Source organism: Epinephelus moara, chromosome 2, assembly GCF_006386435.1.
Source record: "Epinephelus moara isolate mb chromosome 2, YSFRI_EMoa_1.0, whole genome shotgun sequence".
NCBI classification, from domain to species: Eukaryota; Metazoa; Chordata; class Actinopteri; order Perciformes; family Serranidae; genus Epinephelus; species Epinephelus moara.
The window spans coordinates 34,910,623-34,933,074 of record NC_065507.1 but is presented as its reverse complement, the minus strand read 5'-3'; the positions used below and the strand labels follow the sequence as shown (position 1 = coordinate 34,933,074).

The window sequence follows — 22,452 nt, the reverse complement described above, 5'->3', positions numbered from 1 at the left end:
AAATTGCATATTGGACCACCACTGGCCTCCAAACTAGTTGCAATGTCAACAGTCCTGCTGTTTCATACACACCTTAAACTCAGATTTAGATCATAGCGCACAGATAACCTTTCCCCCTTCAGCAGATGAATGTAGATATTTAAAGGGCTTATCCTAAGGTAACAAAAACACATTGGTTCTCAGTTTCAGGTGATTATAAACTCATGAAAACATAGTTATGAACATGATATTCCATTTCTGCCAATATATTCACTTAAATCCTACATACTGGACCTTTTTCTTAATTAAAAAAAAAAAGCCCGGTTTTATTTTGAAGGAATTATAGGTTTCCGGGATACTGCCTGCCCTTGGTCTTTGACACATATTTTTCTCTAGAGGGAGTTGCACAACAGTTACACATGCCACTGGTCTGACTGACTAGTTGTCCTTTAAAAAAGGATACAGTCACGTGAGGTGAACTGTGGAACCGAAGACAGACTAAAGGAATGGTCCAAAATTTTTCATGCCAATATCCAACCCATTTATCCCAAAAGAGAGGAAAAAAAACACCAAAACACAACAGAAAAGACTCATATTTAATAACACTAATGTAACACAGTTAGGTAATTATAATTATTGTATTATAGAATTGTATATATTGTATTATACTGTTAATGGTCACTAAATCCCTATCCAATAGCATTTCATCGAGTTTGTTTAATTTATCTATTCCACAAAAACTAACAAAGTACCAAAGTACAGGTACTCCAATTAAAGGAGCAGTGTGTATGATTTAGTAGCATCTAGCAGTGAGGACTGCAGATTGCAACCAGCTGAAACCTGAAACCTCTCCCGTGTGCAAAGCATGGACTCCAGGTTGGGTTCCTTCAGTGTTCATTGTTCAGGAGCTTTTTACTGGGAGCCTGTCTGCAGAGTTCTCTTCCTCTCCAAAACAAATGGACCAAGTGATTAAAACCAGTTCTGATCAAATAGAGCTAGATTGATTTGTAGATTAAGACACAAGGAGGAGGATATTTTAACTAATATTCATAGTAACTGAGTACACTATCCACCTCGGACTTACTCTATTACTCTGGTTTTTTTCTTGTTGTGTTGTAAAGTGTAATGTAAATTACATAGATGATAGATTAGTGTACAATTTCCTATTACTGTTGTTTTGTCACTCTAGTAACAAGTAGCCTGCAGCTCTCCTCATTCACATGACACGTCACTCTGTCAGCACAACCTTTTGCACAATAAAGTCATTTATTTTTAACAGCTATAAAAAGGATCTGCTGTACACCAGAGCAGCAGCAGGAGGCATCAACAAAGACATGTTCACTGATAGGAAACGAATCATTCAATATGTAAAAATTGTTAATGTATAAAGACATTTTCTAATGTAAAGCAATGTGAACAGCTACAGCTGAAGCAGCAGTACAGATTCAGCACTCAGTTGCAGCTGATAATAAAATCGAAATTAGTATAAAAATATAAAATGCCAAGCAAAAGCTGCCCAGTAGTGATTATAAAGGTTAACACAGGGAAGCATCCTTGTTTATGACAACACACTCGCAGTTTGAATCTACACAGACATTAGTTCTTTATTAACTCAAAATCTCAGCATAAAAAAAAAAAAAAATTCTCCTGAGTGTGATTTGGTAGATATTATGAATGGCAATCAGTGACAGGAAGAGATTTAAACCCCCTCGCTGTCCGGAGGGCATCAGTGATGTGTTGTTCAGGACTATTTATACTCTCCCCACACTCCTACAGTCTTGCCATCCCACTCTGATGTGGACAGACACTTGACGAAGAAGTGTCCCAGGTCGTGTTTGGAGATGGCTCTTCCTTTTAGCATGTTCTCTGTCGCCATGTATTTCTCTGTCAGAGGAAGGTCGTCTAGAGGGCGCAAGACAGAAACAAGAAAAAAGAAATCACATAAAATATGACAAAACACACAAATGCTCTTATAATCTGAAGTTTTTTTGCATGCAAGTAAAAAAAACAATTTTTTTGACTGTGTAGCCTAAAAGTTTTTGCCAGAGCTGTGAAGATTAGTTTGACTTTGCATAATCAACTTATTGCATTATTGTTATGTCTGAACTTTGCTTTGGGTGCAAATTCCTACAAAAAATGTCTTATCTTACAGAGTCTCAGATCAATTCTTTAAAAAAAAAATCTAAATTAAAAGGTCCAGTCAGTGCATCCACTGTACTTCTCCTACACACTTGGCACATGAGAGAAGTTTCGATTCTGCAACCTCACCGCTAGATGCCACAAAATCCTACATGCTGGACCTTTAAACCATCATAACTGTTTAGATAATAGAGAGCAGCTTAGAATCCATTATCTACCAACACATTTCATCAGATTGACTAACTGTAGCACTTTTATGCCGGTAACAAGTTTGGAAAGTTTTCATCCATTTTTGTTTGGAATGAAGCTCCTAGTTTCTACTTCCTACTGACTATCAATGTGAGGAGGCATGACGGCCACGTAGTCCAGCCCCGATGTTTTCAGCACTGTGTACATTCTGTCATGGTCCTCTGTCACAGGAACCAGACGGGGTGGGACTTTGGAGCGATCCCACAACAGGAAGGCTGGGAAGGATAAGGATAAAGATGTTGATCAGATGCTTAAACAGGACTCAACAAAATATATTTCAAGGTACTTTTCTTTTACCCACTTTGACCACCTCACCTGCTCTGTTATAATTTTTTATCAACAATGAGTTGTACCTGACATGCAGCCGATCACTTTGCTGATCCCACGAGCCTTCATGGCTTCAATAATGTTCTTGGTGCCTTCAGACATCATGGTGGTCGGGCCTGATGAGCAAAGATCAGATCACAGAATCAAACTTGAGGTGCAGAGTAACTAAATAATCAGAACTGTACTGGATTATAGTTTGAGACACTGGCACTTTCCACTGGGTATCAAATTTGAACTACTGTATTTCAGAGAGCTACTCTATTACACAGTTAAGTTTATACAAGAAAACATAACACTAAAAACTTTAAATGTTTTCATTTTTAGTAAATGGGGTATTTAGAAGACCAACATGAAATAATTTCGCAAGTTAATGCATCAGAAAGGAAGTGTTTTGTTACTGAGGGGACAGTTTTACTGTAAATGAAGCTTTTTTTTAACCCTATCTTTTATCTATGATGTCTGCATGTTGTTTTGTGTGTAAGTTGATTTATCTACAATTAATCCTTTGAGTTGGCCTGGAGAAATCCATGCACATCTACTGTCATATTGTAAATCCCATCCACCTTTTTATATACTGTGTGTTTCAGATTCTTTGGCGACCTCTAGTGAATATCTTACATTATTACACTATTAAAAAGTACAATCCTCCTTGCGTAAGGTGACCAAAGTCAGTTATGCAAAGAAATTTGACCTTTAACAATAAATGTAAAGAAATATCGTGCAGAGACTTATTGGTGTGAATATGTGAGAAGAGCCCAAAGCAACAACAGTTAGAGAAATGCTGCAAATTTAGGTCACCAAAATTCAAAACAAATGGAAAAATCCAAAGCTTGTATGAAAATCAAAGAACTCAAAAATGCAAAGAGCACAGCATCAGGAAATGTGCAACAACGTGCGAAGAAAGAAAGAAAAATGTAAAAAGTGTTAGTTTTGCATTTAGTTTTCTTTTCTTATAATGTCAGCTTGGTTGTGTGTCTCTTATTCAAAGTGTGGAGCCTTACTGAGGTCATTCCTGGTGCCCAGGATGATGATAACTGCGTCCTGGCCTTCCATGGTCTTCTTCACATCCTCTTTATTAAGTACGTCTCCCACCACCACTCTGGACGCCTTGTGGTCAGCAGGCAGTTTAGCAGGGTCCCGCACCAGCAGCGTTACATTGTATCCTGAGGGAGGAAGCATGGAAATGAAACAGAAACACACACTCGCACCATCATCACTTTGATACTCCTATGCATTAAATCATTGTCCTAATCTGTTAACACATTTCCTAAACTCATATTTCTCCCTCACATGTTGCAGGATCTTATGACATTTTCCATCAAGGTCATGAAAGAGAAGGGGAAGAAGTAAGAGAATGAGAATCACTTTTATTCAGTTTTAGGGATTAGTGACACTATGACAACTGAACATTTCACCTGTTTGATAACACTCATACTGTTAGTCATATTGGTTATTGTGCAGTAATTGTTGCATGTGTTCTAAAATTTACTGAAGCTGATATTACATTTCAACAGATGACATGATTTCAACGTCTTCAAAGTGGAGCCAGAACAAAAGAGTCTCTTCCTGAAGCTCCCATGATAACTTCACCCACTACATGAAGGTGATCCCGCCCTCTCTGTCTAGGCAAGATAGTGAACAGCTTCTATTATCAGCTCTCAGCCTGATATGACTCAGCATAATGATAACCTGTAACGTCTGTCATAACTTAACAGTCCTTTTTGCTACATGGTGAGGAGGGAGAGAGGAAGTGAAAATGCTGCTTAATCAAAATCATCATATAAAATATTGCATTTGCTAAAATCTTCAAAACTGTACATTAGAGTGAGACTGGTGGATTTTGATAGAATCAATTATCACCATAGTTTCCAGCAAATACCTTTATATGGATATATGATGATATGTTTTACTGAGGACTTCCAAAAGACAAGGAAAGTTTGAGGAAAAAATAGTAATGTGGAGTTTATGACTAAACTCAAACATGAGATAAAACTATAGGCTAAGCACAATCCTTTCTAGTCTAATATCACGTTATTGATACTTTATTGATTAACTGACCAATTCTAAATCCATAGCAGAAGTAGATGTGGACTACTTGACACTGTGAAGGCCAACAGGTTTTTTTTTTTTTTTATGAATCATTTCTGTTATCATCAATCTCGTGATGTAAAGCTATTGACTAATACTGCAGACTCAGTAAATCTAGGACCATCACACTATAAACCAAGGCTGAGAGATAGCCTACAGGCTGGAGGGTGAAAACTTTGACCACAACAGACAACACTTCTTTTTTCTGTGGTGCAAACTCTTATTGTGTACAACTTTAATGTAAAATTACTAAAGGGACCTACTGGGACCCATGAATGACCCCAGTATGTCCCTCTATTCTATCCTATCGTGTTGTGTTCTACTCTCAGTCCTCACCTGCAGCCACTGCTTGCGGAAGGGTCGCCAGTCCGGTCATTCCCGTGGCTCCAAATATCGCGACGTTTTTGATGCACTCCGACATTATTCCTAATAAGCGAGTTCCAATACACAGCAACAACTTGACGCTCAAACAAGCTGCGTCCGATAAAGCTGAGGGCACTTTCACTTATGAAGTCACATTGACATGACATATCAAGTATGTAGAAACGCCTCTCTTATCCGACAGCAGCAGAGGCGCTTCCGCAGCTCAGACTCCTCCTCTCACAGGGAGACTTAAAGGAGCCTTGCTGCTCACAGACTGCTGTTCACCTACTGTTCATATTACTCCTCACCAGTGGTGGAAAAAGTACTCTTTTACTTAAGTAAAAGTAGCTATAGCACAATTTAAAGACTGCCTTTCAAGGGCAAACCTACGGATCTAAATGCAATGATTACATTTATTCGAATGCATTAATTACATACTAGTGCAATAATAAAAAAAATTCTGGAGCAATAAATTCTGTTATTCTTGTGCAATAATCACATTTATTCTCGTGCAATATGTACATTTATTGTAGTGCAATAACATTTACATTTACTCTCATTAAATACTGTTATTATATTTTGATAAATACATTTATTGTAATGCAATAATCACATTTATTTTTAGGCAATGAATACTGTTCTTTATTGCAATAATTTGATCTATTAGAACAATAATTACATTTGCTAAAGTGCAATAAATACTCTTTTTCTAGTGCAATATTACATTTACTCTTGGTCAATAAATACTCTTATTTATTGCAATAATCACATTTGTTATAGTGCCATTATTACATTCATTCCAGTGCAATAATTACATTTACTCTAGTTCAATAAATACTCGGGTTGTAGTGCAAAATTTTATTTATTTCTATTTTTATAAATTTTACTTTTTACTTGTTACTTTGGAACCTGTGTTGTCGACTGAGGATGTTTGCTAAAGTTGTTTTGTTTTGTGGTGTTTGCCTGTTTCTTTTTATTGCATTGATCGGGAGAGGTGATATTTTGTTGTACAGTGTACAATGACAACAAAGGCTTCCTATTAAAAAATGCTCTATTACAAGTGAAAGTCCTGCATTCAAATTCTTACTTAAATAAGCTAAATGAGTATTGGCATCAAAAGTAGCCCACTCATTATGCAGAATGTGCCTTTTCAGAATAATGTATATTATTTTCTTTTAGTAATCTGAACTAGCAAGTCGTTACTAGTAATTAATGTTAAATAAATGTAGGGGAGTCAAATGTTCAATATTTTCTTTCTTAATATAGTGGAGTAGAAGTTGGCCTATACAGTAGAACAAAATGGAAATACTAAAATAAAGTACAAGTACCTGAAAATTGTACCTAAGTACAGTACTTGAGTAAATGTAGGCCTACTTTCACCATCACCCCTGGGTTGACTTTGTTGATTTCTACCAGCCTCGGTATTCCTTGAAAGTCTTTGAAGGTTTGTGACTCAAATAGGGTTTGAAAAGTCAGTCATGTGTTTCATCAAAATTTGAGATTAATGTCTTTTTTTTAAAGACATTTGGATTTAAGCCTTTAGTCTAAGGCATCTAAATCATAAATACTGCAAAGAAACCGTGATAAGCAAGGACTGAAACTGGGAATATTCTTGTATTTGTCTGGGTCTGGATATCATGTGACTGCAATATGTTAAAGGCTATGTGATGGTTGATTGGTAGGACTATGGCAGAGGGCTCTACAGCAGCAAATATGGAGAAAAGGTCAAACATATTCACAAGTTTTGCTTGTAAAATGGTGAATACACAAAAGGCTGACGTGCTTTTATGCTTTTTCATTTTTAAAACATCTCCCCAGGGCTTCCAAAACAGACTCACTTTGAGAGTGAAGTCAAGTGCACTTAGCTCTTCTTTTTGCCTTTGTACACTTGAATTAGGCTGTGAGGTCCCTGTTGTTTCTGGTAAAAGTTTTATTAGATTTTCATCAAAATGCCTTACTTTATTGTTTTTCCAAATAAATTACATTCATCTCATTAAATTCTTCTGTGTTTGTTTGAATAGTCCGAGAGAGACAACCTATTTTCAACCACAATTGTTAAAATTTCTTCTTTATTTTTATTCTCATTTTTTTTAACGAGCTTTGAAATATTAATTCAAAAATGGTTGTAAGATTAACTGGCAGGTCAAAAGCAATGCTGCACGGAGTCAGAAGCCATTATGTGTCAGAAATTTTGGGATGGCTGATCAAATTCCCTGGCCACCTTGTTGGAACTCAATGCAAGACACTGAACCACAAATTCCTTTGATCCAAGCAGGCTATTAAAATATAAGCCACTTTGGACACATATCTGCCATAGGCATGTGTAATGTTATGCAATACAGCATGTTTTTTGTATTATATTATCTCCTGCACATTTTTAATGTGATCATCAGTAAAAGAAAGTTTCAAAGGTTAAAGCAGGGTTCTAGAAAAATGTATCAGACATTGGCTAGAGTTTAATGTACAATTGCCCTTATATTGTTTTGGGATTCTGCCTGTTTGGAGGCCTGTGTGTGTGTGTGTGTGTGTGTGTGTGTGTGTGTGTGTGTGTGTGTGTGTGTGTGTGTGTGTGTGTGTGTGTGTGTTGTTGTCTATATTTAACCCAAAAAAGTGATGTGCACTCTAAATAAACTTCAAAGTTCAGTTGCATGTGCTTTTCTTGGTATTTGGGGGTTTCAGCATGTTTACATTATGCAGTTAGTTATTAATGGTGGTAATTGGCCTTTTAAGTTTGACTACATTTAGGTCAACAAAATACATAAATAAATAAATGACTCAGGAACACCATTTGGGCCTAAGTGTTGGGAAATCTGTAACCTAATCAGGGCTGGTTCTTGGCATAAGGAAGGGGGTCAATGCGCTTCCAAATGCTTTGCCTGTCCCAGTAAAGCCAGACATAGGCATGTTTAGTGCTGAATGATTCTCCACTTTGAGCGGTTAATTGCCACAAAAGAAAAGTACAGTATTGTAATTTTGTATCTTTAGTGAATGGAGTGGAGGCAAGAAGAGACCAATCAAAGAGTGATTAGAGGAAAATGCGTGGAGATACTCCTGTCTTATTGGCTGACAGGTCAGTCAGTTCTTAGGCTACAAGCCGGTACTGCAGCACAGCGGGACAAACTGGAAAAATGTTTGTTTTTATACAAAGAAAGGAAGACCTTAATGTGTTACATTTGCCAAATTTAAAAGGGGGACAAATAATTGAGGATTTTTCATAGACAGCGTTTCAGAATGTTTATAAAGTTTCCCCTGGCCCAACAACTCATAAAAATTCAGCGATTTTTTTAAATGGGGGTTTGGTACTTTCTTCCTGGGTGACAAAGGAGTGTGCAGTTACTTCACTTTTTAGATTTGAACATGTTGAAATCAACTAACATCCTCTGTCAGGAGTCACATTGCATAATGTTGAGGTGTGGATCCAGAACGAACTAAAACGGTAACGACTGTCATTTTACTATAGGTGAAAACTCTGCATGAACTGACTTTCTTCTTACAGTCACAGCGGAGAGAGCGTGAGGGAGGGACAGACAGGCAGATGCAGATGATGGAGAGGTGAACAGTGCACACACTACACTGCATGAACTTTGTCTGAAAATTGTGTGTGAGTGAAAGAAACCCCATTTAATATTCCCATAAACTACTGTGGCAAAAGAAGAAACCTACACAAATATTTTAGCCTACATAAGTAAAATTAGCAAAAGTGTAGAAATATGCTGTTGCAGTGAAAGTCCTACATTAGTATTAGCATTAGCATTAGCATCACATATATAAAGAAGGCCTACCAAAAGTAAAATAACTTATTTCCAAAATGGCCCATTTCAGAATAAAATTTATCATATGTAGTCTATTATAATTATTGATGCAGTAATGTGTCCATCACTTTAATGTTGCTGCTGGTAAAGGTGGAGCTTTTTTAATGACTCATATACTGCTGGGTAGTTTAATATACAATAATACATCATGATTATTTGTTGATTACATGTTGTATTAATAATCTGAATCTTTAAAGTAACTAAAACTCAAATGAATGTAGTGGAGTAAAAAGTACATCATTTGCCTCTGAAAGAGAGGTAGAAGTACCTCAAAATTGTTTCTGAAGTACAGTGTTCAATGTGGCCCTCTCCACCACAGTTCTAAGCAGGAGACTGGACCCACTAAGAACTGTGGTGGAGAGGGCCACATTGAACAAACTGAAAGCTATAATGGACAATAGCAGACACCTTCTCCACAGCCTCCTGGAGCGACAGAGGAGCAGCTGCAGCAGTTGGCTCATCTCACTGCGTTGCAGAACAGAACGTTTCAGGAGATCCTTCGTCCCCACGGCAGTAAGACTGTTTAACACCTCCTGAATCCAGTCGCACGCACACTTTATTTTATCTTAATTTAATTTCTATTTGTGCACTTATTTTGATGTATTTTATTTTGTTTTTTTGTCTTTTATGAGCTGCTGGACAACTGAATTTCCCCTCTGGGATAAATAAAGTTCTTTCTTTCTATTCTATTATAGTATTTGCGTGAATGTACTTAGTAACATTCCACCACTGTTGACATAAATTAATGATAAATTAATGTTTAATGATAGCAGTTGCGATTCTCTTTCTACTCAAAACTCACACTAACAGCTATTTATGTTTTAACGTCACAATTCACAATCAACCTGAAAGGTAGCCTCAATGAAACTTTTTAAGGTACACGATCCAGTTTTCAAATGATTAAGACATATAAATTTAGTGCATAAATAAAGCATAGAAAGAGAGCTTGTTAATCAAAACTTTTCTGAGGGAGCATCCCCCCAACAGCAGTCTGGGCTAAGCCTTGGATGGCTTTAACCCCCCAAAAAATAACGCTTGGGATAAAAACATAAAAGAGTGTGTATTATAGTTTACAGTCCCAAAGAACACTTAAATTAACACTATCTTTGGTAACCAACCAATATATCTTACTGCCCCCTATTCAAAGTAGTCTAGTACCAGGCCTGAGCCTAATGTTTTATTTCAAGGACCAATAATTTCCTAGAGGGAACTTTGTATCATGATCTCAGTAGCCAAGAGTAGTGATCACTGTAGATGAGCCTGCATATTAGCACCTGTGCTAAAAAAACATATGCAAACCAGTGATTGGATGAAAACACGTGACTACAAGTGTTTTAATTGGCTTGAAGCCCCGCCCCCTTCTTCTTCGTGGAACAAAATCTTGGAAGATGATACTTCAAAATTCCAGTTAAGGTAAATGGCTCCCAATTAATCAGTTACTGTAGTTAGTTATTAGTCAGTTATTAGTCAGTTATTACTATAACAATGCTTTAACGACCATGTCTAAGCAGGTACCTCAAACGTATTTCATAAGACAAACTACTTTAAACTTAGGTAGTAGGCTAACGTTTTAGCTAGCATGGTTGTCTCAAATCCGGATTTAACGTTAAGCTAGCAGTTAGATGTGGGTCAAACTGAGCACGAACACATTTAAAACATAAAAATAGTTCAAACAGAAGTTTTTGTTCTTTTTGTGGATACTATATTTAGTGATAGGCTTTGACATATTCTAGCATTTATTTATTTTTTGCCTTTAAACCGATTCTGCTGCTGAAAATGATGTAAATCACGGCCCCTTGTGGCTTCCTGCTAAAATTTATCACCGACAGTTCTCTCTCTCTCTCTCTCTCTCTCTCTCTTTCTCTCCTTCTCTCTGCTCGCCGCACTAATGCTGATATTTCTCTCCAGCATCACCAGCGGAGAGGAAGAGGAGGAGGAGGAGGAGGAAGGAGAGGTTGTGTCAGGTGGAAACGGGGACCTCTATGGATATCATCATCACCCTCCACCGGCTCGCATCCTCAGCACCGACAGCATCTCCTGGCCGGCGGTCACCGCTGCAGGCACACGGCGCCCTTTTTATGCGCCAAGGCGTTGCATTTCCACGGTAGAGGCTCCCCGGACTGCCTCTGTAATTACCCTGACAAACAGCTTCTTCCTGTTATAGGGACTAATCGAGGGAAGACCCTGCTGGAATAAAAGCGGAGCGTCAGTTTCCTCCATTGATAAACCGCTCTCCTCATCGATTCAGCCCAACGACGTCTTGGTATAAGAGGAGGACAAAATCAATCCCAAAAACGGACACTGAAGCTGAAGGTAAGGCCGATAGAAGGACGACAGGATGGTTTCTTTCTCCATGGGATGTCGTTTTGTCATTCCCTGTGTGGGAGCAAGGAGTCGAGGTGCACGGTGTTTTTTCCTTTTTTTCGCAGGGACGCCGGCCTGCATTTGGGTGCAGGGTACCGCAGTGATCTGGCGGGGGGACGCGCTGTTTCATGTCTTTTTCCCACTACATGTGTGACATGATGCATGCCTGGAAAAGTGTTCACGATGCCTGCCAGAGCTGGTTGTCTAATTTGAAAGGATAAATGGGTTAAGAAGCAGAATAGCGGCCTGGTGTATGGGCTATGGTAGGTTGTTGCATGCTACACCGATCAGTTTAGGTTTCTTTATAACCGATAACTTTAAATTATGGATGTCGGGTTCTGTGGCATTTTTGGCAAACTGTGTCCCAATGCATACAACAACAGAACTTCCCCAGCGATAAATCTTAACAATAATACCACATATTCCTGCAGGAAGTTATAGGGTGTCTGTGGTTCACTATGTGACCTCAGATTACTTTGGCATTTCTGCCCCCTGTGCGTGGTATCAGTTATTCCTGAACCCTGAGGGGATTTTGCTGCTCTTTAGGGGGGTGAATTCATTCAGATTATTCTGATGTTTTAGTGAGACACGGCCAACAACAGCATGCCTTGCTTTAGCAGCACAAGATGCAGTGCACTGTAGCCTGTCAAGTGGAAATGTGGTGTGTTTGATCACATCTGCAGTGAAAAGTGACTACAACCTCAGTTATGCATTGAGACTATCATTTGCTGTTTAAGAGGGTAGCTGTTAGTGGTAAATATATAGAGTGACTGTAGGGAGCTAATACAGAGGTGTGCAGGCAGGTGTGGGTCAGTTGGGTAGCTTTGATTTGTTGGTGCAAGGTGTGTGTGTCTGTGTATGCATGGTGGTGTTGGAGGAGGGTAAACAGGAATTAAAAGACTAAGACAGGCACACGTGTTCTATGTTAAAGCAATCACAATGAGCAAAGGCTGTGGTCATTAATTAATTTAGTAATTTAATCATTGATAATGGCAAATAGCCAACCTTGCTGTTCCTTTTAGTGACATTAATTTAGCCCTTTTTACCCCCTCACTCTGATATTCCTCTGGGAGCTCATAGTAGCCTATGGTGCATTAACAGACAAGTGTTTTTTGACCTTATTGTATTCCATGGGAGTTAAAGTCCTGTGGTTTCACTGTTCAACTTCCGCATTACACCCACAGGGGGTTGCAGTGTGTTTGTGGTGTTTAGTAGTTTACCATATTGTGATGTTATTACACTTCATGGTATTACAAATTGTCTAGTATCAATACTGTTTATATAAAACAAAAACAATATGTCTGTTATACTCAACATTTTGTTCATATTGACCCCTTTTCCTCAAAAGTGTTAAAAATGCTCTGACGTTGTATCATACGTCACAACATTTGGTGCTAATTTTAGAGTATAGTAGTAGTAATTACAGCTGTGGTATATTATCAAGGTCAACATTTTAAAAATACATTGGTAAAGCAAAATGATTATCACTGTATCTCACACCACTGTATATTGCCCGGCTCTATTGCAGTATAGAGTTCTTTTTGACACCCTTCTTGTTGTCATCCCTGTCTTGTCTGGGTGATAGACAGCCTCTCGGGGACACTGAAGCTCTCTGCTGCTGCTCTGTTGTTTATCAGACCACAAGGTGACTGTTTTGATTAAGACTTGTGGTCTCACCAACTCAGAACTGGGCGTCGGCTGCAGCTCGTGCTCACAGATGTTGTTTCACTTTGCTGAGGTGAAGTGCGTGGAAGTGACTCAGTGCAGTGTGTAAAGTGCGTACTGCGTGACGTCACGATGAAGCATCCAGTGTGTGTGTGTGTGTGTGTGTGTGTAAGTGTAAAAGAGAGCAAGAGAGAGAGAGCTATCTCTGTAAGAACAATCTAGGTTTCGGATATTTTTGCAAGGTGAGGTCATTCTGGATAAAATTTTAAGATGAGTCCATTGATTAGGTTTGGGTCAGAAAAAAATGTTAAATTTAAGGTTAGCTTAAGGTCTCATAGGAGAACTCATGCCAACTGAATACAAATGTCTGAAGTTTTTAAAAAAAAAAAAAAAAAAAAAAGTCAAATTCAGTGTGTTAGCCACTGGCATTTTAATAACAGCCATGCAGGGCATTTAAGCAGCCCAAGGCAGTCTTTGTATGTGTCTAGTGGCTCCATCTAAATTTGTACTTTTTTTTTTCTGCTTTGTTGTTGTGCTTGTTGTTGACAAATCAACATGAAATAGCACAGAAGAAACAATAACTGAGTTATTTAAATAGTAAGAACATAAGAAGAACATACTGTAGAAGCACAGCAAAATCAAAATAACAGTGTACTCCATCATGCTTGCTGGTTTTCACAAACATATCAATATCACAGTATACAGTGTAGTAATAACTTTAGTAAGTAATTTTGTCTTCACCATAACCCTCAGAAGCTGTTTTAATGAAAGGATCCCAGAGGAAAAAAACCTGTTAGATATAAGATGTCCCCTGTAACACTTTGTTTAGCAGCACTGGATTCACTTATAGTGGCTTGTTGTTATATCAGTGATCAGAGTAATTTTGACGCCATGGAATAAGTATATACAGAAATGGGTTTTAGTCACATTTGGTTAATGAAACAGTTAAACTAATATACAGCAAAGCCTCCTACAGACTGTGAGATGTTAGCAATCTTACAAGTTTAGTGGAAGCTACACTGTGCGACATGGATCTAATAAACTTGGGTACAACATCAGGTTTAATGTAACTGTACAATGACAATGCCTACTGAATTGCAGGCTACGGCCCACGATGCAGTAGCTTCCCATACTAAGTGTGCAAGGATGCTGCATGGGTTATTTTTCCTTCAACTGTGGAGCACAACATAGAGGGCCACATTGTTAAATAACCTGAAGTTTTGTGGGCACTATATACTGCGGTGTGTCTGTGTGTGTGTTTGCTAGCTGCTAGGTAGCTCAATTGGCAGCTGCAACTCCACTGCTATTTCCTTCCATGCTTTTGTGGTCATGGTAAGAGCTGGAGGACACATCATATAGGCAAGGCTTCTGCTGCCACAACTTAACAAGGTTTTTTCCTCTTTGCTGGAATCCCACACCTTTATTTTAGCGCGTTTTGCCTCCATGGCGAGCTGCTTTCCATCCGTCTGTTTGCCTGGGTTTAGCGCCAGCGCATCATTTCATGCTGCATTTTTATTGGTTAGTTAGAAGATATAGGCCGTAACAGCAGTCACATTGAAAGATAGTAATCCCTGGGGTGTTGGTAGCTTAGTGGATAGTGCCGGCGCCCCATGTATAGAGGTGATGCGGTCGCGAGTTCAACTCTGGCTTGCAACCCTTTGCTGCATGTCGTCCCCCCACTCTCTCACTCTCCCCACTTCACAATCTTCACTCTGTCCTGTCCATTAAAGGCAAAAAAGCTCAAAAAAAAAAAGAAAAGAAAGAAAGATAGTAATCCCAAATTTCTGACTATGTCAGAATTGTATCCCAAGCTGTCTTTGATCGCAAGACCGAGACCATGGCCATCCTTGAACCTCTCTGTTTTGCGATGTAGGGCCACAGTTTTAGAACCAGAATGAAAGATAATGCCATGTTTCTTTCATGATGGTCATCTTTTGTCTGGGACAGCCCAAAATGGCACAGTGTATTGTGAGCTTAAAAGGAGAGCAGGGTCTCATATACAGTGAAATGGGGCAAAGCAAGACATTTTGTACTGTGTTTAACAATACATTTAAATCTTTAGAGAATATATATTTAACCAATAAGTATATTCTAAGTTTATTTCTATTCAATACGTAAATTCCTTGTATCGGGGAGCTTGAATTTGACGACTGTTCAGTATTGGTATGTTGTAATGGAGAACAATGAGATTTCGTTAATCTTCGTTAGACCCTTGTAAGTAAATTGAATTGATGTCTGAATATTTTATCAATTGATAGAAATTATAGAAGTCGAGTTGCTTGTCCAGGCAGATGACATATCAGCTAAATGGCAGAGGTCATCATAAATGTCCCCAGACGTTTGATCTGCATGTGACGGTATTGATGAGGACTGCTCCATGTGTGGGAGTGTGTGTGTGCATGTGTGTATGTGTGTGTGATAAAGGAGAATTACACTGAGGGTCTGGTCCCTATTAAGCCTTACAGAAACAGAGACACAGAGCTGCTGCCCCTGACTGATTAACACTGGCAGCTGTCTCTCTCTTTCCTCCTCCCTCTTTCTTCATCTTTCTGGTGATATGCCCTCCTGTTTCTCTCTCGCTCCTTTGATTTCTTTCTTTTCCCCTTATTTTTCCACTTTACTTCTCCTCTCCCATGTCAGCCTTCCTATTTCTCTGTAATATCTCTCTCCTATAACATCATGATATTTTTTCTCACTCTTTAGACTCCGACCCCTAGTCTCTGTTGATTATGGCCGTCTCACTCACTCACTCACTCACTCACTCACTCACTCACTCACTCACTCACTCACTCACTCAGTTAGGCTATTCTTGGATAATTAGCACAGCAACATGATCAGAGGGGAAAAAACAAAGAAAGAATGCTGTCCCTTAAACTGTTATCATGTCTGAAGAAATTACTTATAGAGTGGTGGGTGCAGTATTGTTTGTAAAAATGTGGCCTGAATGTGTGAGGAAAAACAGGGATTAGTACGTTTTCAACCACGTGTTTCAAGCAGGTGGGTTCTAGCGGTCTTGTAGTCAAGCCTACCTAAACTGAGATCAGTCATGACCAAGACCAAAGCAGGACGAGGCCAAGTCAAGAGCAAGACTAGATAAGTGTGAGTCCCACACTGCATGTTAAAATGTGGAACATGCAAACCAAAGGCATTCCTGAAATTGATCATAACCAAAACTGTAACCAAGTTACTTTAAAAGATTCGAAAGGGCGTGATGAGGGGTTGCAGATGAGTTCTAGGGCCCACTCAGTAGCTTGTTGTTTGTTTATTTATCAGAGGTTAGTGCAAGATCAGAAAATATAATGACACACATTTGTAATTCAGGACCAAGTTATATTTTACTGACTACTCAAATCTCATACATTTCTAAAATCTGAACTGGGCTTATGGTTTAAAGTCAGTTCTTATAATGTGTATCTTTTTGGAAGTGCTGGACATAACACGATGGGACCTCTGAGACTAGACCTCAGCAAATTCTTTAGATATTAACTAAATAAATATGAATCCAAAAGCAGCCAATGGGCTCCTTTTTCACCACCATACTGCTTCATAGACACAGTTTTATAAATTAACAACCGTTAGCTGCTCAGGACTGACAGTCTTTGTCCACTGGACTCACTAGTGTTGGCAACCGAGCATCCTCACTGCAGCATTTTGGGGTTAAGTGCTTGTTTCAAGGGCGCCTGATGTTTGGCATCTCATGTACTAAAAAGATTAGAGTATTGTCACTCTTTGGTAGTATGGAGGCACAATGCCAAATGCTAATAGCCAGAACACAAGTTGTGTTGGCCAGACAGATAGGACTGGAGGTTAGGACAGAGGGACGAGTGGGAATAAAGGGAGACAACAGTTGAAAAAGTGTGAAGGATAATAAAAGGAGAGAGCAGGGAGGCGGGGGATGATGCTTTCATTACACCATTGGTGTAATGGTGATTTATTGTGGTTACCAACAGCGACAGCGTAGCTGGGGAGAGAGGGCAATAATAACACTGAGTGGTTTGGAGGAGAAAGCATAACGACTGACAGTTCAGCACACACACACACACACACACACACACACACACACACACACACACATATATTGTGTTGTACAATTGTGCTGATGCTACTAGGTAATTGATTGAATAGTAAATCAATAAAAAATTGATCAGTGATAATACTGAAAATCAACTAATTGTGTAAATCGTTTATCAAGGAAAAATGCCAAATATCTGGTTCTTGCCTCTCAAACGCTGTGTTTCCCTCATTTTATATTTTAATTAAACATCTTTGGGCTTTGAACTACTGGTTTAACAAAAGAAGCAGTTTGAAGACACCACCTTGGTCTCTGGGAAATTGCAATGGGTTTGTCCCACTATTTTCTTAGATATAGACTAATCAATCAATTAAATGAAAAAAAAAAAGTTATTTTGGAGAGTAATGAATAATGACAATCATTAGTTTCACTCAGTATTAGGGATGGGAATCGCCAGAGGCCCCACGATATGATATTATCACCATACCAAAGTCATGATACATTATTATTGCAATTTTAAACTTGTTGTAATATGCTGAGTATTGTGATAAAATATATTGCAATCTGTCATCTTTTTCAACTGCAGATTATGACCCTAAAAGTAATACTTTGTCAATATCTGTATTATCTAATAAGATCATGTTTTTAGTCCGTCTCACTTCAGCAACTTTTATTGCAGCAAAATGTATCTACTGATCTGAACAGCAATTGATTGTATTATTTTAGTAGGCTACCAAAAGTTAAATTTATATAATAATTAATACAATAAAAAAAGCGAAACTTGGTTGTTTGTCTAACAGTACAGTATTGCCACACAAAATATTGCAATACTATGCTGTATCGATTTTTTCCCCACCCCTATTAAATATACACCTGTAAATTCATGCTGTGTAATGCAAAAGTTGATGTTTATGTTTTGAATATTGCTCTAAGACTGTTCAAACACCACATGGAGACATTTATCAGGGTACACAGTTATGTGCAGGAAAGGCTGAGCTGCAGTCTCACAGCTTACAACTATGTCACTAGACAGACAGGTGAGAGTCTGGCTTATGAAACTAGTGAGTAAAGAGCTGAGAAACAACAGTTGAAAGAGCAATGACAGAGCTGAAGCAGACTCACACAAACACACTCAAACCACCTGGGGTAATAACAAAGATGGCCACTCTGAATATAGAGCATTTCTTTTTAGGTGCCGTCCTATAAACCATGCTGAAGATAGGGTTTGAGTTCACCAGGAGAGAAACAGAGATGCTAACATGATCTAGATTCTGTCCTAACAGTGAGAGATGACAAAGACCTCTCTGGTGCCCATTGTTGTTCTTATTAGAGTTAGATTGTCAAACAAACAGTGAGGGCGGGACATGACAACTTCTTTCTTCACATTGACTTTCCTGCTTGTCATCTGATTTAGGTCTGCAACTACTGTAACAGCTATTAATTAAACTGCTGATTATTTTCTTGATTAATCAAATATTTGTTTTGATTGTGTTGTAAAAAACATCCAATTACATGTTCCCAGTGGACTTACTTAAATTGCTTGTTTTGTCAGATGAACAGTCCCAAACACCCAGCGATATTTGAATTTACATTAATAATGACAACGAAGGTCAGCAAATCCTAACATTCGAGAACAGTTACGCTTAACAGCATACTATGCAGGATTTAAAAAAAAAAAAAGAAGCATGGACTCAGTCATGACTTCTGACCTGCTTAAAGTGTATGGTAGTTTATTTTTTTGCAGATATTCTGCCCTCTGCCTGTATTTCTTCATTTCTTCTTCTTTTGCTGTCTTCAGGACGTTCCTGGGAACAGCACCCAGGTGAGGTTAGTACTTTACAAAAGGGTAGTGACCAGGTGCTAGACTGTAAGCAGCACACATCAAAGCGGCAAATCACAGACGCAGCACTGAAAAAATGTAAATATACCAAACGAGATTGAATCTTGGATTGACTGTCACTTTCAATTTTGCTGGTGATACTGTTTTAAAACAGTAACCAACAATTCCTGCATAGCATTCCTTAAAAAAAAAAAAAATGGTAACTGTTTAATTTTGTTGATTGACTGGTCAATTAATTGACTTATCTGTAAAGCTCTACTCCAACAGTTTTTTCATTAATATCATATTCTGTTTAGGTTAAAAGGCTGGTGTTGGTGTGTTTTCTACTGTGTTTTAAAGATGTAAAGAGATCACACAACACACACAGGCAGCAGTGATGCCTGCTCTTTCTTCCAGCTCCATGGAGAGATCAGAGAGGCTGCTGCTGTTTAAACATTTGATCCGTCAGTGTTGGAACAGTAGACTCTATATCCTGGACTGACTGAAACATATGAACTCTATATCCCTGTGGAGTCCAACAGGACAAACTTCAGAAACAGAACTAGATCCCTGTCCAGTCTAGCAAAGCACAAAAAGAATCCAGAAACAGGCTCGATACTGATCCTGTGTTTGTGGTGTTGTTTCCCCTACGTTTCTGCTCTAGGTTTAGTGTTTTATTACTATTGTGCTTAGATTGTCTTTGTTCATTTATTTTTATTGCCAAAAATGAGAGATTACCCAATATCAATATAGTAAAATTAAAGTCCAGTGTGTAGGATTTAGGGGGATATATTTGCAGAAATGGTAAATAATATTGATAAGTATGTTTTCAGTAGTATATGCAAAACAATGGCAGTGCTGCGTCGCTCACGGCCAGTTAGAATGCTTCAATAGAAAACAATGAAATCATACTGATGCTCGCTTGCATCACATTCAGTTAGGATACGGTGTAAGAGCATATACAACAAAAACAAAGTAATCCCTTTAAGTAATCTATTTGTAAAGACAGTAACTGTATTCAGATTATCACCAATTTAAACTGTAATGGAATAGTGATACTCACTTTGTATTTCAAATACATATTTTTAAACCCTGCATACGGAGCACGTCCTCTTCCACAGTGTCCACCATACTATTTCCACAGAAGTCCAGAATGGACAAAGCAAACACTGGGTCAAGATAGGGCTATTCATGTTTTCGCAGTGGCCACAGTAGTTTTTCCACACGCTTTGCACACAGGAGAAGTTTCATTTCTGGCACCTCACCGCTAGATGCCAATAAAAATCCTACACACTGGATTTTTATTTAATTTATCTCAGCAGATTTGACAGTTGCAGTGTAAAACAAGATATTTCACTTGACTACTATAATTGTAAAGGAAACATATTCACAGACAAAATGCCCTTTCTTTGGTGTATTGTATTCATGAGCACTATAAGTGGACTTAGGAAAGTGAAAGCATTCAGCAGCAGATTTCATCCCATCACATGCTTTTTTAGCACAGCTTTGTGGTTTTAGGTGTTGATCACTGACCAACTTCCCATACTGGCAGCTGTAAGAGCAGCAGCATTACTCAGCAGTTTATTTTTGACGCTATAGTCAAGACATATAATACTGTATGTTTTGCAACCTTTATGGAAGTAATTTTTTGCCACAGTGTACTTGTGTAAAACAGTCTGATGATGAAAGGGGAAATGCAACTTAAAGGAACACAGTGTACTCATCACAAGGCATACTGTTTAGCCTCTGAAAACAGTTGTTTGTAGTCTTCTGTGGCTCTGGAGGCAACTTTTTAAAGTCTGGAAAAATAACCCTTATATTGTCATCAGGTTTATTTTGGTTTGGGCTATGGACTTAATCATATTAACAGGAAGCCTGCGTTACAAACTGGATGTAAAGGCTGTAAAAGAAGTGGATGTAATTAAAGCTGCTATTTGCTGATGGTTCAATCCAACATACTTAGAGCTTGGCCCATATTAGACACTAAAAGTCAGGACATCTCAGCCTCTGCTCCTTCAATTCTGACCACTTTTTAAAAAATCTGTCTATAATGAGTCTGTAAATATTATGATAACACACAAATTGCTGGAATACGCCTTTAAGGTACTTCTGAATCAGCATCAACATTTGATGATTGTTATTGCTGCTTATGTGAGCCAGAGCATTGCAACTAATATGAATTTACTGTTGATATTCTGATGTTGACGGTTTTACATTCGTAATGCTCTGAATGCAGATAAAATCATTCAAAGCTGTGTGATCGCTTTTTTCTTTGTTTTTATCTCCACCTCCATCTGAGATTTCCTGCAGGCTGTGTTCAATCTCTGGAGGTAAATCATGAAGCATCTCTCTGCTGCTGTTACTTAAAGCACAGAAAAGGGATAGCCAGGAGAGTGTGTGTCGGTGTGTGTGTGAGGGTGTGATTGTCAGACATAGTGTCGACTCTCTTGCCTGGGGCTGGCTGATTCCTCACCAGCTGAGTCTGATTATTAGAGTAAAGGTGATAACACACACAAGCACACAATCCCTGCGAGCTGTGAGTCTGATTGATTGAAAGACACCAGGTGGTCGAGGTTAGGCAAGGATCATGGCAAGGAGAACAGAGGACACACATACACACACACAGACACGCACACACACACATGGTATTTTGACTGACACAAGAGTGAGGCAGTTTGACTGATATAGACTTGCTGTTGTGGCAAAGCTGTTGTTTCTACTCTTTAATCCAGTGATGGGTTTTGATACATATTTCCATTTGCTGTTATCTTATCATGCCTTATCTCATAATGTCTCTTATAATGTCAACAATATTACACATCTTTTGTTGTCTATTCTTATACTGATGGCCTCTACTACGAGTCTCTTTTCACCTCAGCATTACAGTCATTTTACAGTGACAGCCAAGACAGTAATATTTTCATGTATTTAAGGACAACGTGGTTAAAAATATCACTCCAGCTTTTTCTGATTAGCTTCCCTTGTTGTATTCTCCACATACTCCCACCTCTCTGTAGCAGGAGAGTTTGCCTATATGGACATTTGCTAGCTTCATGCTTTGTAGATATCAGGAAGTAGTCAATCAGTCATTTCAGTCTACAGTTGGTCTGTGTGCAACCAACCTTGATCTTGGCTCTCTCACTCTGAGGTGAAATGCAGATTTTGCCACATGGGGGATATGGGTGAAAAATGTACAGGGATTTAGTTAAACATGGGGCTAGCTCATTCACAGCATCTGAGATCACACCATCAGCTGCCTCATCTGAGGCACAACAGACCAAGTCATGTCGAGAAATCATCAGTACAGCTGCAAGGGAATTTAATAGCAGACAATGTAGCAGAAAGAAGTGTGCATCTACTGCTAGCTCACCTTGCACCACTGAGTTAGCTAATACTAAAGTAGATCAGGAGCCAGAGCCTTCAGCTATCAGGCTCCTCTCCTGTGGAATCATCTTCCTGTTACGGTCCGGGAGGCAGACACCGTCTCCACATTTAAGACTAGACTTAAGACTTTCCTCTTTGATAAAGCTTATAGTTAGGGCTGGCTCAGGCTTGCCCTGTACCAGCCCCTAGTTAGGCTGACTTAGGCCTAGTCTGCCGGAGGACCCCCCTATAATACACCGGGCACCTTCTCT

The 22,452-nt window shown here is 38.8% G+C and overlaps 2 protein-coding genes across 2 annotated transcripts in view; one reads left to right on the top strand and one right to left on the bottom strand.

The window, feature by feature from the left end:
- Nucleotides 1-1,226: 1,226 nt before the first annotated feature.
- Nucleotides 1,227-5,338, bottom strand: blvrb (biliverdin reductase B). Its single transcript, XM_050074868.1, has 5 exons — nt 5,119-5,338; nt 3,696-3,857; nt 2,721-2,810; nt 2,451-2,582; nt 1,227-1,881 (listed from the first exon to the last, which is right to left on the bottom strand). Exons 1-5 carry the CDS (start codon nt 5,201-5,203, stop codon nt 1,727-1,729), a joined length of 624 nt encoding a protein of 207 aa, XP_049930825.1. The 5' UTR covers nt 5,204-5,338; the 3' UTR covers nt 1,227-1,726.
- Nucleotides 5,339-10,901: 5,563 nt separating this feature from the next.
- LOC126408979 (spectrin beta chain, non-erythrocytic 4-like) overlaps nt 10,902-22,452 on the top strand; it is a 119,850-nt gene continuing 108,299 nt past the window's right edge. Inside the window, exon 1 of the mRNA XM_050074822.1 lies at nt 10,902-11,270. The gene's annotated coding sequence lies outside the window, so the exon portion shown is untranslated. The remainder of the gene's footprint in view (nt 11,271-22,452) is intronic.